This window comes from Oncorhynchus keta, unplaced genomic scaffold, assembly GCF_023373465.1.
Source record: "Oncorhynchus keta strain PuntledgeMale-10-30-2019 unplaced genomic scaffold, Oket_V2 Un_scaffold_984_pilon_pilon, whole genome shotgun sequence".
NCBI classification, from domain to species: Eukaryota; Metazoa; Chordata; class Actinopteri; order Salmoniformes; family Salmonidae; genus Oncorhynchus; species Oncorhynchus keta.
Window position 1 is genome coordinate 298,026 of NW_026291019.1, and position 21,040 is coordinate 319,065.

At 37.5% G+C, this 21,040-nt stretch overlaps 1 protein-coding gene and 1 long non-coding RNA gene across 25 annotated transcripts in view; one reads left to right on the forward strand and one right to left on the reverse strand.

The window, feature by feature from the left end:
• Nucleotides 1–19,807, forward strand: part of LOC127929717 (B-cell receptor CD22-like) — a 38,215-nt gene extending 18,408 nt beyond the window's left edge. For 21 of the 24 annotated variants that reach the window (XM_052517856.1, XM_052517873.1, XM_052517868.1 and 18 more), the window contains 6 exons: nucleotides 17,072–17,410; nucleotides 17,493–17,735; nucleotides 18,014–18,277; nucleotides 18,479–18,569; nucleotides 18,654–18,708; nucleotides 18,794–19,807. In XM_052517856.1, the coding sequence (XP_052373816.1) occupies nucleotides 17,072–17,410; nucleotides 17,493–17,735; nucleotides 18,014–18,277; nucleotides 18,479–18,569; nucleotides 18,654–18,708; nucleotides 18,794–19,033 (1,232 nt within the window). In that variant the 3' untranslated portion in view covers nucleotides 19,034–19,807. The remainder of the gene's footprint in view (nucleotides 1–17,071; nucleotides 17,411–17,492; nucleotides 17,736–18,013; nucleotides 18,278–18,478; nucleotides 18,570–18,653; nucleotides 18,709–18,793) is intronic. The other 3 variants (XM_052517853.1, XM_052517876.1, XM_052517874.1) reach the window with 2 other exon arrangements.
• LOC127929724 (uncharacterized) overlaps nucleotides 1–21,040 on the reverse strand; it is a 54,404-nt gene that overhangs the window by 8,932 nt on the left and 24,432 nt on the right. The window lies entirely within an intron of this gene.

The window sequence follows — 21,040 nt, forward strand, 5'->3', positions numbered from 1 at the left end:
ATATAGCACATTACATACATAGTGGAATAGACTTACAGACAGACAGTATTCACATAGACAACCATATAGCACAATACATACATAGTGGAATAGACTTACAGACAGACAGTATTCACATAGACAACCATATAGCACATTACATACATAGTGGAATAGACTTACAGACAGACAGTATTCACATAGACAACCATATAGCACATTACATACATAGTGGAATAGACTTACAGACAGACAGTATTCACATAGACAACCATATAGTACAATACATACATAGTGGAATAGACTTACAGACAGACAGTATTCACATAGACAACCATATAGCACATTACATACATAGTGGAATAGACTTACAGACAGACAGTATTCACATAGACAACCATATAGCACATTACATACATAGTGGAATAGACTTACAGACAGACAGTATTCACATAGACAACCATATAGCACAATACATACATAGTGGAATAGACTTACAGACAGACAGTATTAACATAGACAACCATTTAGCACAATACATACAGTGGAATAGACTTACAGACAGACAGTATTCACATACACAACCATATAGCACATTACATACATAGTGGAATAGACTTACAGACAGACAGTATTCACATAGACAACCATATAGCACATTTTTTAATTTTTATTTTTTTTATTTCACCTTTATTTAACCAGGTAGGCTAGTTGAGAACAAGTTCTCATTTGCAACTGCGACCTGGCCAAGATAAAGCATAGCAGTGTGAACAGACAACAGAGTTACACATGGAGTAAACAATTAGCAAGTCAATAACACAGTAGAAAAAAATGGGCAGTCTATATACAATGTGTGCAAAAGGCATGAGGAGGTAGGCGAATAATACAATTTTGCAGATTAACACTGGAGTGATAAATGATCAGATGGGCATGTACAGGTAGAGATATTGGTGTGCAAAAGAGCAGAAAAGTAAATAAATAAAAACAGTATAAAAACAGTATGGGAATGAGGTAGGTGAAAAGGGTGAGCTATTTACCTATAGACTATGTACAGCTGCAGCGATCGGTTAGCTGCTCGGATAGCTGATGTTTGAAGTTGGAGAGGAGATAAAGTCTCCAACTTCAGCGATTTTGCAATTCGTTCCAGTCACAGGCAGCAGAGTACTGGAACGAAAGGCGGCCAAATGAGGTGTTGGCTTTAGGGATGATCAGTGAGATACACCTGCTGGAGCGCGTGCTACGGATGGGTGTTGCCATCGTGACCAGTGAACTGAGATAAGGCGGAGCTTTACCTAGCATGGACTTGTAAATGACCTGGAGCCAGTGGGTCTGGCGACGAATATGTAGTGAGGGCCAGCCGACTAGAGCATACAAGTCGCAGTGGTGGGTGGTATAAGGTGCTTTAGTGACAAAACGGATGGCACTGTGATAGACTGCATCCAGTTTGCTGAGTAGAGTGTTGGAAGCCATTTTGTAGATGACATCGCCGAAGTCGAGGATCGGTAGGATAGTCAGTTTTACTAGGGTAAGCTTGGCAGCGTGAGTGAAGGAGGCTTTGTTGCGGAATAGAAATTACATTATTACATACATAGTGGAATAGACTTACAGACAGACAGTATTAACATAGACAACCATATAGCACATTACATCCATAGTGGAATAGACTTACAGACAGACAGTATTCACATAGACAACCATATAGCACATTACATACATAGTGGAATAGACTTACAGACAGACAGTATTCACATAGACAACCATATAGCACATTACATACATAGTGGAATAGACTTACAGACAGACAGTATTCACATAGACAACCATATAGCACATTACATACATAGTGGAATAGACTTACAGACAGACAGTATTCACATAGACAACCATATAGCACAATACATACATAGTGGAATAGACTTACAGACAGACAGTATTAACATAGACAACCATATAGCACATTACATACATAGTGGAATAGACTTACAGACAGACAGTATTCACATAGACAACCATATAGCACATTACATACATAGTGGAATAGACTTACAGACAGTATTAACATAGACAACCATTTAGCACATTACAACACAACACAATATGAACCTGGTTCATTTTCAGTAATGAGGCCCTGTACCCCATTTACAGTTTATACTTCAAAGGTTAGTGATTCATTTTATCTATATTTTTGCATTTGTGACTGTGAAATATCGCTGTGTGTGTTTTGGAATTTGGTGGTCATCTAACATAAATATATGTTGTTTTTTCGCTGTAAATCATTTTAAAAAATCGGACACGATGGGTAGATTAACAAGGTGTTTATCTTTCATTTGCTGTATTGGACTTGTTAATGGGTGTAAGTTAAATATTTTTAAATAATATTTTGTCAGCTGAATGGGAGGGGGTGTTTCCCTAAGGGAACTCCTTGAGGCCCCCTAGCCCCAACAGGCTTTAGACTATATGTGGATAACAGGATAAATTAGACTACATGTGGAAAACGAGGTAATTAGACTATATATGGATAACATGCTACAATAGACTATATATGGATAACATGCTACATTCGACTATATATGGATAACATGCTACATTAGACTATATATGGATAACAGGATAAATTAGACTATATATGGATAACATGCTACATTAGACTATATATGGATAACAGGATAAATTAGACTACATGTGGACAACGGGCTAATTAGACTATATATGGATAACATGCTACATTAGACTATATATGGATAACATGCTACATTCGACTATATATGGATAACAGGATAAATTAGACTACATTTACATTTACATTTACATTTAAGTCATTTAGCAGACGCTCTTATCCAGAGCGACTTACAAATTGGTGCATACACCTTATGACAACCAGTGGAACAGCCACTTGCATCTAAATCTTGTTGGGGAGAAGGGGGGTGAGAAGGATAATCCTAGGTATTCCTTGAAGAGGTGGGGTTTCAGGTGTCTCCGGAAGGTGGTGATTGACTCCGCTGTCCTGGCGTCGTGAGGGGACTATTTGTTCCATTAGACTATATATGGGGGCCAGAGCAGGAACAGTTTTGAACGGGAACTGTACATTCCTCAGTGGTAGGGAGGCGAGCAGGCCAGAGGTGGATGAACGCAGTGCCCTTGTTTGGGTGTAGGGCCTGATCAGAGCCTGGAGGTACTGAGGTGCCGTTCCCCTCACAGCTCCGTAACAGGCGAGCACCATGGTCTTGTAGCGGATGCGAGCTTCAACAGGAAGCCAGTGGGATTAGCGGAGGAGCGGGGTGATAACAGAACTTGGGAAGGTTGAACATTAGACTTCTGGATGAGTTGTAGGGGTTTAATGGCACAGGCAGGGAGCCCAGCCAACAGCGAGTTGCAGTAATCAAGACGGGAGATGACAAGTGCCTGGATTAGGACCTGCGCCTGCTTCCTGTGTGAGGCAGGATAACGTACTCTAACGGATGTTGTAGAGCATGAACCTACAGGAACGGGACACCGCCTTGATGTTAGTTGAGAACGTCAGGGTGTTGTCCAGGATCACGCCAAGGTTCTTAGCGCTCTGGGAGGAGGACACAATGGAGTTGTCAACCGTGATGGCGAGATCATGGAACGGGCAGTCCTTCCCCGGGAAGGACTACATGTGGACAACGGGATAATTAGACTATATATGGATAACAGGATAAATTAGACTATATATGGATAACATGCTACATTCGACTGTATATGGATAACATGCTACATTAGACTATATATGGATAACAGGATAAATTAGACTACATGTGGACAACGGGCTAATTAGACTATATATGGATAACATGCTACATTAGACTATATATGGATAACGTGCTACATTAGACTATATATGGATAACAGGATAAATTAGACTACATGTGGACAACGGGCTAATTAGACTATATATGGATAACATGCTACATTAGACTATATATGGATAACAGGATAAATTAGACTACATGTGGACAACGGAATAATTAGACTATATATGGATAACATGCTACATTAGACTATATATGGATAACAGGATAAATTAGACTACATGTGGACAACGGGCTAATTAGACTATATATGGACAACGGGCTAATTAGACTATATATGGATAACAGGCTACATTAGACTATATATGGATAACAGGATACATTAGACTACATGTGGACAACGGGCTAATTAGACTATATATGGATAACAGGCTACATTCGACTATATATGGATAACAGGCTACATTCGACTATATATGGATAACATGCTACATTCGACTATATATGGATAACATGCTACATTCGACTATATATGGATAACAGGCTACATTCGACTATATATGGATAACAGGCTACATTCGACTATATATGGATAACATGCTACATTCGACTATATATGGATAACATGCTGCATTAGACTGTATATGGATAACATGCTACATTAGACTATATATGGATAACATGCTACATTAGACTATATATGGATAACAGGCTACATTAGACTATATATGGATAACAGGCTACATTAGACTATATATGGATAACATGCTACATTCGACTATATATGGATAACATGCTACATTAGACTATATATGGATAACAGGCTTTAGACTATATATGGATAACAGGATAAATTGGACTACATGTGGACAACGGGCTAATTAGACTATATATGGATAACATGCTACATTAGACTATATATGGATAACAGGATGAATTAGACTACATGTGGACAACGGGCTAATTAGACTATATATGGATAACATGCTACATTAGACTATATATGGATAACATGCTACATTCGACTATATATGGATAACAGGCTACATTCGACTATATATGGATAACAGGCTACATTAGACTATATATGGATAACATGCTACATTCGACTATATATGGATAACAGGCTACATTCGACTATATATGGATAACAGGCTACATTCGACTATATATGGATAACATGCTACATTCGACTATATATGGATAACATTGCATTAGACTGTATATGGATAACATGCTACATTAGACTATATATGGATAACATGCTACATTAGACTATATATGGATAACAGGCTACATTAGACTATATATGGATAACAGGCTACATTAGACTATATATGGATAACATGCTACATTAACTATATATGGATAACATGCTACATTAGACTATATATGGATAACAGGCTACATTAGACTATATATGGATAACAGGATAAATTAGACTACATGTGGACAACGGGCTAATTAGACTATATATGGATAACATGCTACATTAGACTATATATGGATAACAGGATAAATTAGACTACATGTGGACAACGGGCTAATTAGACTATATATGGATAACAGGATAAATTAGACTATATATGGATAACAGGATAAATTAGACTACATGTGGACGACGGGATAATTAGACTATATATGGATAACAGGATAAATTAGACTATATATGGATAACATGCTACATTAGACTATATATGGATAACAGGATAAATTAGACTACATGTGGACAACGGGCTAATTAGACTATATATGGATAACAGGCTACATTAGACTATATATGGATAACATGCTACATTAGACTACATGTGGACAACGGGCTAATTAGACTATATATGGATAACAGGCTACATTAGACTATATATGGATAACATGCTACATTAGACTATATATGGATAACATGCTACATTAGACTATATATGGATAACAGGATACATTAGACTACATGTGGACAACGGGCTAATTAGACTATATATGGATAACAGGCTACATTAGACTATATATGGATAACATGCTACATTAGACTATATATGGATAACATGATAAATTAGATGTGATAAATTACATGTGGACAACGGGCTAATTAGACTATATATGGATAACATGCTACATTAGACTATATATGGATAACAGGATAAATTAGACTACATGTGGACAACGGGCTAATTAGACTATATATGGACAACGGGTTAATTAGACTATATATGGATAACAGGCTACATTAGAGTATATATGGACAACGGGCTAATTAGACTATATATGGATAACAGGCTACATTAGACTATATATGGATAACAGGATACATTAGACTACATGTGGACAACGGGCTAATTAGACTATATATGGATAACAGGATACATTAGACTACATGTGGATAACAGGCTACATTAGACTATATATGGATAACAGGATACATTAGACTACATGTGGACAACGGGCTAATTAGACTATATATGGATAACAGGATACATTCGACTATATATGGATAACAGGCTACATTAGACCATATATGGATAACATGCTACATTCGACTATATATGGATAACAGGCTACATTCGACTATGGATAACATGGCTACATAATATGGATAACAGGCTACATTAGACTATATATGGATAACATGCTACATTAGACTATATATGCATAACAGGCTACATTCGACTATATATGGATAACATGCTACATTCAACTATATATGGATAACAGGCTACATTCGACTATATATGGATAACATGCGACATTCGACTATATATGGATAACATGCTACATTCGACTATATATGGATAACAGGCTATATTCGACTATATATGGATAACAGGCTACATTCGACTATATATGGATAACATGCTACATTCGACTATATATGGATAACATGCTGCATTAGACTGTATATGGATAACATGCTACATTAGACTATATATGGATAACATGCTACATTAGACTATATATGGATAACAGGCTACATTAGACTATATATGGATAACAGGCTACATTAGACTATATATGGATAACATGCTACATTCGACTATATATGGATAACATGCTACATTAGACTATATATGGATAACAGGCTTTAGACTATATATGGATAACAGGATAAATTAGACTACATGTGGACAACGGGCTAATTAGACTATATATGGATAACATGCTACATTAGACTATATATGGATAACAGGATACATTAGACTACATGTGGACAACGGGCTAATTAGACTATATATGGATAACATGCTACATTCGACTATATATGGATAACAGGATAAATTAGACTACATGTGGACGACGGGATAATTAGACTATATATGGATAACAGGATAAATTAGACTATATATGGATAACATGCTACATTAGACTATATATGGATAACAGGATAAATTAGACGACATGTGGACAACGGGCTAATTAGACTATATATGGATAACAGGAGAAATTAGACTATATATGGATAACATGCTACATTAGACTACATGTGGACAACGGGCTAATTAGACTATATATGGATAACATGCTACATTAGACTATATATGGATAACATGCTACATTAGACTATATATGGATAACAGGATACATTAGACTACATGTGGACAACGGGCTAATTAGACTATATATGGATAACATGCTACATTAGACTATATATGGATAACATGCTACATTAGACTATATATGGATAACAGGATACATTAGACTACATGTGGACAACGGGCTAATTAGACTATATATGGATAACAGGCTACATTAGACTATATATGGATAACATGCTACATTAGACTATATATGGATAACATGATAAATTAGATGTGATAAATTACATGTGGACAACGGGCTAATTAGACTATATATGGATAACATGCTACATTAGACTATATATGGATAACAGGATAAATTAGACTACATGTGGACAACGGGCTAATTAGACTATATATGGATAACAGGTTAATTAGACTATATATGGATAACAGGCTACATTAGACTATATATGGATAACAGGCTACATTAGACTATATATGGATAACAGGCTACATTAGACTATATATGGATAACAGGATACATTAGACTATATATGGATAACAACGGGCTACATTAGACTATATATGGATAACATGCTACATTAGACTATATATGGATAACATGCTACATTACATGTGGACTAATTAGACTATATATGGATAACATGCTACATTAGACTATATATGGATAACATGCTACATTAGACTATATATGGATAACAGGATACATTAGACTACATGTGGACAACGGGCTAATTAGACTATATATGGATAACAGGCTACATTAGACTATATATGGATAACATGCTACATTAGACTATATATGGATAACATGATAAATTAGATGTGATAAATTACATGTGGACAACGGGCTAATTAGACTATATATGGATAACATGCTACATTAGACTATATATGGATAACAGGATAAATTAGACTACATGTGGACAACGGGCTAATTAGACTATATATGGACAACGGGTTAATTAGACTATATATGGATAACAGGCTACATTAGAGTATATATGGACAACGGGCTAATTAGACTATATATGGATAACAGGCTACATTAGACTATATATGGATAACAGGATACATTAGACTACATGTGGACAACGGGCTAATTAGACTATATATGGATAACAGGATACATTAGACTACATGTGGATAACAGGCTACATTAGACTATATATGGATAACAGGATACATTAGACTACATGTGGACAACGGGCTAATTAGACTATATATGGATAACAGGATACATTCGACTATATATGGATAACAGGCTACATTAGACCATATATGGATAACATGCTACATTCGACTATATATGGATAACAGGCTACATTCGACTATATATGGATAACATGCTACATTCGACTATATATGGATAACAGGCTACATTAGACTATATATGGATAACATGCTACATTAGACTATATATGCATAACAGGCTACATTCGACTATATATGGATAACATGCTACATTCAACTATATATGGATAACAGGCTACATTAGACTATATATGGATAACATGCAACATTCGACTATATATGGATAACAGGCTACATTAGACTATATATGGATAACATGCTACATTCGACTATATATGGATAACATGCTACATTAGACTATATATGGATAACAGGCTTTAGACTATATATGGATAACAGGATAAATTAGACTACATGTGGACAACGGGCTAATTAGACTATATATGGATAACATGCTACATTCGACTATATATGGATAACATGCTGCATTAGACTGTATATGGATAACATGCTACATTCGACTATATATGGATAACATGCTGCATTAGACTATATATGGATAACAGGATAAATTAGACTACATGTGGACAACGGGCTAATTAGACTATATATGGATAACAGGAGAAATTAGACTATATATGGATAACATGCTACATTAGACTATATATGGATAACATGCTACATTCGACTATATATGGATAACATGCTACATTAGACTATATATGGATAACATGCTACATTCGACTATATATGGATAACATGCTACATTAGACTATATATGGATAACATGCTACATTCGACTATATATGGATAACAGGCTACATTCGACTATATATGGATAACATGCTACATTCGACTATATATGGATAACATGCTACATTCGACTATATATGGATAACAGGCTACATTCAACTATATATGGATAACATGCTACATTCGACTATATATGGATAATATGCTACATTCGACTATATATGGATAACAGGCTACATTCGACTATATATGGATAACAGGCTACATTCGACTATATATGGATAACAGGCTTTAGACTATATATGGATAACAGGATACATTAGACTATATATGGATAACAGGATACATTAGACTACATGTGGACAACGGGCTAATTAGACTATATATGGATAACATGCTACATTAGACTATATATGGATAACAGGATAAATTAGACTACATATGGACGACGGGCTAATTAGACTATATATGGATAACATGCTACATTAGACTATATATGGATAACAGGATAAATTAGACTACATGTGGACAACGGGCTAATTAGACTATATATGGATAACAGGATAAATTAGACTATATATGGATAACATGCTACATTCGTCTATATATGGATAACATGCTACATTAGACTATATATGGATAACAGGCTACATTAGACTATATATGGATAACATGCTACATTCGACTATATATGGATAACATGCTACATTAGACTATATATGGATAACATGATACATTCGACTATATATGGATAACATGCTACATTCGACTATATATGGATAACATGCTACATTCGACTATATATGGATAACAGGCTACATTCGACTATATATGGATAACATGCTACATTCGACTATATATGGATAACATGCTACATTCGACTATATATGGATAACAGGCTACATTCGACTATATATGGATAACAGGCTACATTCGACTATATATGGATAACATGCTACATTAGACTATATATGGATAACATGCTACATTCGACTATATATGGATAACATGCTACATTCGACTATATATGGATAACATGCTACATTCGACTATATATGGATAACAGGCTACATTCGACTATATATGGATAACAGGCTACATTAGACTATATATGGATAACATGCTACATTCGACTATATATGGATAACATGCTACATTAGACTATATATGGATAACAGGCTTTAGACTATATATGGATAACAGGATAAATTAGACTACATGTGGACAACGGGCCAATTAGACTATATATGGATAACATGCTACATTCGACTATATATGGATAACAGGATACATTAGACTATATATGGATAACAGGATAAATTAGACTATATATGGATAACAGGCTACATTAGACTATATATGGATAACATGCTACATTAGACTATATATGGATAACATGCTACATTCGACTATATATGGATAACAGGCTACATTAGACTGTGTATGGATAACAGGCTACATTAGACTATATATGGATAACAGGCTACATTAGACTATATGTGGACAACGGGCTAATTCGACTATACATGGATAACAGAGTACATTAGCCTATACAGTCAACACAGCATCACTATGGTGATGATGATATTGATGCCTCTGCTACTACCTGTACTGTCCAGCAGAGGAGGCTGGTGGGCAGATATATAGAAAGAAATGCTCATTGTAATGGCTGGAGTGGAATAAATGGAACGGTATCCATTAATTATATTCCAGTCATTGCAATTAGTCTCTCCTCCTATATCTCTGCCAACCAGCCTCCTTTATTGTACACAAGGTCCTTTATTGTAATACAACAGTGTATGTTTGCTTAACTGTGACTTTGTCAAGTAAACAGTTGAGTTTTTTACTAGTTTATCTTATGTATTTCCAGTGTGTTATGTTGTTATTAACCCAACATTATTGAGGACATTATTATTAGGATGGTGCAGTAATGTTGAGATACCAGTAGGTGGAGCTCTAGTCTAGAACACTGGAACCTTCAGTATTAATTTGATACAGCTGATGAGGAGTGATGGTCACGGGTATTAAATGGAATGGGTTCTAATTGAATGAGATCATAGATCTTTGATCTGTATATACTGAACTCAGAAGGAAAAGACAACACATTCTGAGCAATTGTTCACATTCTAAATAGTATAGAAGGCTTGTTGTAGGTGTGTCACAAATCACCTAGCAACCACACCAAGCCCTCTGTCGTCGACACATTGTTTAAATGGTTTTTATAAATGTAGTCCCACTCCTCAAATGAAGAAAAGTACATATAGATATGTTGTCTGTTGCACAATCTCTGTTGAAATACAGTAACATCCCTTTCCTGATGTCCTGGTCTGGTCATCTTGCATGTTAATGACTTAAAGAGGAAGTATAAGGGCAGTTAAATAGGTGTCAACAAAATAACTCACATTAACTGACAGTAAGTTGACTCTGTACAAGACCTCTCCCCTTCACTTCACTCTGTAAGTACAATTGTCAATATCTTGAAATATAGTTTGGGGTTATTTGTTTTTAGTCATGTAATTGAGGGTAATGTATCATTTTACTTGTTGTCCAGTTTTGAGCTGTGTTTTATGGCCAGTATTTATGAAGTGTCTCAGTGTAGGAGTGTTGATCTATGTAGGGATGAGATGATTAACCAGGGTAAAAAAGACATGCAAACAAACATTGTAGCACTGCAGTGTGTGTGTGCATGTGGGCCTGTGTGTGTGTCTGCGTGTGACACAGTTGATTTATCTGAGGGCCCTTCAGGACCAGACTGATAGGGAGTAGAGTTGACATCTATACTGTGTAAGATGTGTTTTAACTTTTCTACATCCATAACAACCAGCTCTCTAGACTTTGAAACAGACTCCATGGGCCTTATGGGCCTTCCCTACAGATGCAGGGTACCTACACTACATGACCAAAAGTATGTGGGCACCTGCTCATCAAACAAATCATTAAAAAATCATGGGCATTAATATGGAGTTTGTCCCTGCTATAACAGCCTACAGGTTTGGGAAGGCTTTCCACTAGATGTTGGAACATTGCAGCTTGGACTTGCTTCCATTCAGCCACAAGAGCATTAGTGATGTTGGGCACGGATGTTGGGCGATTAGGCTTGGCTTGCAGTCGGCATTCCAATTCATCCCAAAGGTGTTCGATGTGGTTGAGGTCAGGGCTCTGTCAGTTCTTCCACACCGATCTCGACAAACCATTTCTGTATGGACCTCATGCTGTAACAGGAAAGGGCCTTCCCCAAACTGTGGCCACAAACTTGGAAGCACATAATTGTCTCGAATATCATTGTCTGCCGTATCGTTAAGATTTCCTTTCAACTAAGGGGCCCGAACCATGAAAAACAGCCCCAGACCTTTATTCTTCCTCCACCAAACTTTAGTTGGCATTTTTGGGGGGGCTGGTAGTGTTCTGTCATCCACCAAACCCAGAAACGTCCGTCGAACTGCCAGATGGTGAATCATTATTCATCACTCCAGAGAACGCTGCTCCAGTGTCCAACGGTGACAAGTTTTACACCTCTCCAGCCAACGGTTGGCTTTGCGCATGGTGATCTTAGGCTTGTGTCCGGCTGCTTGGCCATGTAAACCCTGTTCTAGCAGGGCAGAAATTTGTCAAACTGGAAAGGTGTCATCCTTTGACGGTGCCACGTTGAAGGTCACTGAAGTCTTCAGTAAGGCCATTCTACTGACAATGTTTGTCTATGGAGATGGCATGGCTGTGTGCTCGTTGTTATACACCAGTCAGCAACGGCTGTGGCATAAACAGCTGAATCCACTCATTTGAGGAGGTGTCCACATTATTTTGTATATTTCGTTTCCCCACAGGAATAGTAAACCAACAAACATTTGACCAACTGGGGACGTTTTGTTGGTCCCCACAAGGTCAAATGCTATTTCTAGGGGGTTTAGGGTTAAGGTTAGAATCAGTGTCAGGTTTAAGAGGGTTTCTGTTTGTGCTGGTATCAACCCTTGTGTTGCACGGGCCTATTGCAACTTTCTGCCTCGTTTCTATATTGTACATCCAACCGGTCTGGAGAGGGTGGGAGAACATGACAGGCCGAAGTTCAACAGGAGGAAGACAATTATTGATTAAGTGCTGAGGTTAAAAAGGTTTAACTTTAAAACAAATGTTTTAATAAAATCATAATAAAAGATGCAAACTGCATCAATTAAATAAATAATCCCAAGTGTCACGATCGTCGTAATGATTGGACCAAGGCGCAACGTGAATAAAGTTCCACATCTTTTAATAAATTGAAACTCACCAAACAAAACAATAACGAACACGTGAACCGTGACACTACTTGTATGCACACAGGAAACTATCTGTAGACAAGATCCCACAAAACACAATGAGGAAATGGCTGCCTAAATATGATCCCCAATCAGAGACAACGATAAACAGCTGTCTCTGATTGGAAACCATACCGGACCAACATAAATCTTTAATCTATAACCCACCCTGGTCACTATCACGCCCCAACCAACATAGACAATAAACAGCTCTCTATGGTCAGGGCGTGACACCAAGAGATGAAGGGATTAAGTGCTCAAAAAATAAGTGCTAGGTTAAAGTGCATGGTATAATAAAATCCAATATTAAATACAAGACTAAACCAGTTAGAATCACTGTTACAGTTCGAATTAGGTTTAGGGTTTGGAGCTAGGGTTCGGGTTAGGGTTAATAGGTTTTGGGGTTAAGGTAAAGGATAATAGGATTGTGAATGGGACTGAATTTTGTGTCCCCACAAGGTTAGTTTTACAAGACTGTGTGTGTGTGTGTGTGTGTGTGTGTGTGTGTGTGTGTGTGTGTGTGTGTGTGTGTGTGTGTGTGTGTGTGTGTGTGTGTGTGTGTGTGTGTGTGTGTGTGTGTGTGTGTGTGTGTGTGTGTGTGTGTGTGTGTGAGTGAGAGGGAGAGAGAGTGACTTGCTGTTTATCCTCACAGCTTGGGGATAGGTGCTGTCATTGAACCTGGTGGTCAGTCTTTAGTCACTTGCTGTTTAGCCTCACAGCTTGAGGATAGGAACTATCATTGAACCTGGTGGTCAGTCTTTAGTCACTGGGCTGTTTAGCCTCACAGCTTTGGGGTTTATAGCTTGGGGATAGAACTGTCATTGAACCTGGTGGTCAGTCTTTAGTCACTGGCTGTTTAGCCTCACAGCTTGAGGATAGGAACTATCATTGAACCTGGTGGTCAGTCTTTAGTCACTTGCTGTTTAGCCTCACAGCTGGATAGGAACTATCATTGAACCTGGTGGTCAGTCTTTAGTCACTGGCTGTTTATCCTCACAGCTTGAGGATAGGAACTATCATTGAACCTGGTGGTCAGTCTTTAGTCACTGCTGTTTATCCTCACACTTGATGGACTGTAGAGGATTGAACATTTATCCTTCTACTGGCTGTTTATTTGGGTTCTGAGAATAAAACAGCTTCACAAGTCAATCAATATAGAAATATGTGTTTACAGTTCTAGCAGATCTGTTCAATAAGTGATTTGGGTTTGAATAAAACATATTGCTGTTGTTGTTTTTTGATGATGATGATGATGATGGTGATGACTATTGTATCCATTAGGAAGTTATTTTTGCATCATACATCATGTCAGGTTAAATAGACAGACGTAGACAGACATGCAACACATCACACACATTACATACATAGTGATATAGACTTACAGACAGACAATATTAACATAGACAACCATATAGCACATTACAACACAACACAATATGAGCCTGGTTCATTTTCAGTAATGAGGCCCTGTACCCCATTTACAGTTTATACTTCAATGTATCAGGTGGAGTTATTCACCAGCTATAGAGTGAGTTGTTGTTTATGTTTCTAAGACTGCAGGGTGGGAGATGCAACAATGTCCTTGAGAACAGCAGGAAGTGTGTTGGTGGTCTTTCTCTTGTCTGTAGCAGGTATGGTCTCATTCTTATCTTTTAGTTGCCCGGTTTGTCAAACTACAGATATTTCTAAAAGCACAACCATTTTTTATGTCTCCACTTCCCTTTAAATAGTTGTCTTTCACACCTCACTGAGTGAATCTTATCTGTGGTCATTCACACTAAACCAAAGAGTATCTATGTCTCAACTCAGCAACTATGGAACAAAGTGTTAGTGTGAGTCACAAGACCTTGAACTTAATGTAACGTCCTTGTGTGTTTCAGTGGTACTGGGGCAGTATGGCTGGAGTGTTACATACACCACTCAGAGTATCTGTACCTTGAAGGGGTCAACAGTGGAGATGTCCTGCTCTATCAGATATCCCAGAGGTTATATCGTCACAACAACCTTGTGGTTCACTAAAGTTTATGATGTGGAGAATTATGTGAGTCTGTTAGATGACCCAGACAACAAAGGTCGTGTGACGTACCGTAGTGATAGGATGAATGGCCACACCCTGAGAATCACAGACCTGAGAGAAAGTGACTCAGCTGAGTACAAGTTCAGATTTATAACAGATCAGACTGGAGGGAAATATTCTGGCTATCCTGGAGTCACTCTGTCTGTTACAGGTACAGTGATATTATATATAGTGTTGATCTGTTTAATCACTCTGTCTGTTACAGGTACAGTGATATTATATATAGTGTTGTGTTTAATCACTCTGTCTGTTACAGGTACAGTGATATTATATATAGTGTTGATCTGTTTAATCACTCTGTCTGTTACAGGTACAGTGATATTATATATAGTGTTGATGTGTTTAATCACTCTGTCTGTTACAGGTACAGTGATATTATATATAGTGTTGATCTGTTTAATCACTCTGTCTGTTACTGGATAAGTATTGATCTGTCTTGAGGTTTGTACAGAAATGTCTTGATTTGTACAGAAATAATATAATTAATATGAATGTATGGTATAATAGGAATGTCTGAATTGATGATTTGTGTTTAATCACTCCTGCCTCATTTGAACAGACAACAGGTCATTGATGGTTTTAATGTTATCTACTCCAGACCTGCAGGTAAGGTGACCACTACATGGTGTTCAATCACTCTGACCTGTTAGCACCACCTGTACTCTGACTAGTATTGACTGTTTAATCCTACATCTGGTACAGGAACAGTAAGATTATATAGTGTTGATCTGTTTAATCACCTGTCTGTTACAGGTACAATCCATTTTAAAACTGAATCTGACAGGTTCTGGAAAACTGTGATTTGTAAAAATAATATAATTCTCCTGAATGTGTGGTATAATAGGAATGTCTGAATTGATGATTTTTAAAGTCTGTCAAAATCCTGCCTCATTTAAACATCACTGGTCATTGATGGTTTAATGTTAACAGACCTGAGGTGAGCTACCATTCCATTTCAATTAATGACCTGGTTGCACCACCTGTTTGACTGGTGAAACAGAGGAACATGAGATAGAGCTACTATTCCATTTAGATTAATGGTTGAAACAGAAAGGAGCACCTTCATGTGGTGACTTACATGTTTTAAAGACTGAGATAGAGCTACTATTCCTTTACATCAATGGTCAGTTGATGTTTAGTGAAACAGACATGAGATAGAGCTACTATTCCATTTAGATTAATGGTGGTTGATGTTTAGTGAAACAGACATGAGATAGAGCTACTATTCCATTTAGATTAATGGTGGTTGATGTTTAGTGAAACAGACATGAGATAGAGCTACTATTCCATTTAGATTAATGGTGGTTGATGTTTAGTGAAACAGACATGAGATAGAGCTACTATTCCATTTAGATTAATGGTGGTTGATTTTACAGTTCTAAATACTGACACCATTTGAAAAATGTACTTGTGTTTCAGCTGTTGAGGGTCACAGTTATTTCCACGTGACTTACACCCATCAGAAGATCTGTACCTTGAAGGGGACATCAGTGGACATATCCTGCTCTTATACATTTCCCAGTGGTCATACAGTCTCTGAAACAATCTGGTATACAAAAGGAAAACTTAATGAGGCGCCTCAAATCCTGAGCCCGGGGTATGGAGGTCGTGTGGAGTACCTTGGAAATATGCAGAGTGACTCCATCCTGAGAATCACAGACCTGAGAGAGGAGGATTCAGCTGAGTATAAGTTTAGATTCAGAACAGATCAGACAACCTGGGAGCCCACCTTCCCTGGAACAACTCTGACTGTCACAGGTAACACTGCAGGTCACATCCTATCAATACTGCAAACGATTACTTTATGACGTACTCAGTGTTTTAATCCTCTTTCATTTAGGTCTGCAGGTGAAGGTGACTCCTGCCACTGTGACAGAGGGACAGAAGGTGACACTGACCTGTAGCACCACCTGTACTCTGGGTGACAACCCCACCTACATCTGGTACAAGAATGGACACGTAACCAACCAATCTACCAGTCTGTTCCTAAACCCAGTCAGCAGTGAGGATGCAGGCAGATACTCCTGTTCTGTAGAAGGACATGAGGATCTCCCCTCTGATGAAGAGACTCTCAATGTCACATGTGAGGATGTGTGATCCATCTCCAGTTGTATTCTTTTAATAACATATTCTCTCATCTATTATATCCATTATTTCAATCTTTGTCCAAGTTCCATGATTGTACTCATCTCATTACTGTAGTAACTACAAGTACTTCACAAACACTGTATTGTTACATTATTGTCTAAGTTATACATATTTATATGAATATTTAATTTATTTTAATCATAAATCCAAGTTCCATGATGCTCCTCATGTAAAGCTCTATGTATGAACAATGTGTTACATATTGTCCACCAGACGGCCCAAAGAACACCTCAGTGTCAGTCAGTCCCTCTGGTGAAATAGTGGAGGGCAGTTCAGTGACTCTGACCTGCAGCAGTGATGCCAACCCACCTGTGGACAAATACACCTGGTACAAGAAGAACGTAACCTCACCAAAAGCATCAGGACAGAGTTACAACATCTCTAACATCATCTCTGAGGACAGAGGAGAATACTACTGTGAGGCCCAGAATAGAAAAGGATCTATGAACTCTACATCTCTGATGATCATTGTAGCAGGTAAAGTTACATCTTCAATAATTCAACACAGAACTACATGTTTTAATCTAATCTTAATCATTCTACTCTGACTAATTACACCTTAGTTTACACTGGGTTATTAGATCCCTTAACAAGTATTGTATTACTGTCCTGTATTATAGTTCATTTGTAGTTCATTATATCATGCCATGTTCTCATATCATCTATATTTTATTGAAGGGAAACAGACCTCAGTTCTGACTGCAGCTGTAGGAATCATAGTGGTTGTTCTGGTTCTCATCCTCTGTCTCTCTGGCTTCATGTGGTTCAGGTGAGTGAAGTGAAAACACATTTTGCAGTTTTATTATTTAGCTTTAGTAACATTGATTGATTGATTCATTAATGTGTAAAACAGGAAGAAGGCCTCCACATCCACCTCTGACACAAGAGACACATCAGAGAATGTACAGGTGAGTCTGTTGTAATCAGAAGATGACTGTTTATTCTTTGTGAACATTTCTACTCCTCATGTTGTCTGTCCTCTTTCTCCATCAGGGAGACTCTAGTCCAGTGTATGACAACATCTCAAGCATGGCCATGACCCCTACTGCAGCACAGACAGCAGCCACCAACGACCAGGATGATGTTCACTACGCCAGCGTCCACTTCTCTGGCTCCAAAAACCAGGAAGTGCCTCTGTACTCCACCGTCCAGCTGCCTCAGTCCCAGAATCAGGACGAGGATGTCCAATATGCTGCTGTGAAATTCAGCCGCCCCAGTGCTGCCACCCGGTGAATGTTTTCTGCCATTACAACAGAGTCAATACTAGAACACTGAACTCACAGACATCATCAAGGGCATTCATATGCTGCTGTTTATTGGAAGAGTAGACAATGATGTCATCAATAAGCAAAACGGTTGACCCCTCGTGACAACTCATTGTTCCCTGAGATCTCCCTCCATCAATAGTTGAAGCACAGGGGGATGGTGGAACCTTCATTGGGGAGGATGGGCTCGTGGTAATTGCCGGAGTGGAATAAGTGGAATGGTATAAAATACATCAAACACATGGTTTCCACGTTCCAGCCATTATTATGACCCGTTCTCACCTCAGCAACCTCCTTCAGAACAAAGTGCATTTCCTTGAACTCATAATATGGTGTAACAATGGACATTTTGAAAAGTTGCACTCAGGGTTGGGGTCAATTCCATTTCAATTTAGGAAAATTCAAATTCCAATTGTTCTTCATTGAAAAGCATTGAGAAAAGATGACATTTCAGTTTCCTTCCTGAATTGAAATGTGTTTCTTAAGTGATTGTTTTAGGACAATTTCTAGTTGTCTTTAGAATAAACTTCAGCAAAAAAAATCTGCACAAGACTATACAGCTGCACTCTTATCTGATTCGATGTATGACATTAACTTGGCATTGATATTGAGACTGTCACGCATGATACTATAATGCTTATTTAATTGCTTATCTAAATGTGTTTCTTACTTTTTGTCAAATGTGATGAGTGGCCAGTGTTTGTTTATCCATGAGAAAAGGTTAATAAATGGTTTCATCCTCCATTGGTTCTCACGCTCTTCCATCTTGTCAAACAGTGAATGTGGCCTCCTATAAGTCACTGATATTTTAACAAAGTAAAACAATGACAGAGATAATGCCTATAGGGTTTATTTTAAAATAAGTTGAACAAAGAAGAAATATCAGTTTGACAAGAGAGTATTATGCTGATAGAACATATATAATTAATATCATGCAAATGAGCAAGCATTTCAGTTCTAGCATGATGTCACTGGTCCTCTTCTATACACCTGTGAAATTTACGTACGGTGTACATTTTAGGACATCCTGACTCCTTATGACAAAAGTTGACTATGGGTCTCCATCCAATGGTTTCACTTTCGTTTGCATTACAAGCAAAAGCACAACTACACAAAAATGACATTATTAACAAAATGTATTATATCATCTAAAACTACATTCTGTGATAAAACAAAACCACGGTCACTTCGCCATCTGTTTTGGTAAACAGCTGAGAATTCTGTCTGGAGAAATGTAACCACTCTGGAATTCTATCCATGAGATGGAAATGATTGTTTTAACCCTGTTTGAAAGGGTTCTGATGGGGTTGTACCGTTGAAAGAAGCTCCTAAGCATTTATGTTATATTCTTCAAGAATTAATGGCCATACATCATTCATTTAAAACTCTGAAAATGGATGTACCAATCACAGACTGTAGCTTTAAGCTGACTTAGACACATGCCTTTTGTTGTATAGAATTCACTGTTCCTGTACCCCTTGGTAGGACACAGGACATAAGAAAAATTGTTTGTTGATCTGAGAGTACATGATGTATCAACATAAATCCACATTATGCAAATGAGAATGCTTTCCAATTCTGACATGATGTCACTGATCCTCTTCAATAGACATGAAATGATCTTCTCTACGGTGTACATTTTAGGACATCCCTAAAACAAAGTCTACTATGTAATTTCATGGGACTCCTTCCAATGTGTTTACTATAAGATCACGGGTATTGTGTTTGCTGTTAATGACACACACACACACACACACACACACACACACACACACACACACACACACACACACACACACACACACACACACACACACACACACACACACACACACACACACACACACACACACACAAGCAAGTAATGTTATGGTATTGTGGTATTGTGGATTCTATAATGCAAATGTGAAATATTAGATGAATGATGTAATAATGTATTATATGATGTATTGTTTTATTGATGATTTTATTTGTA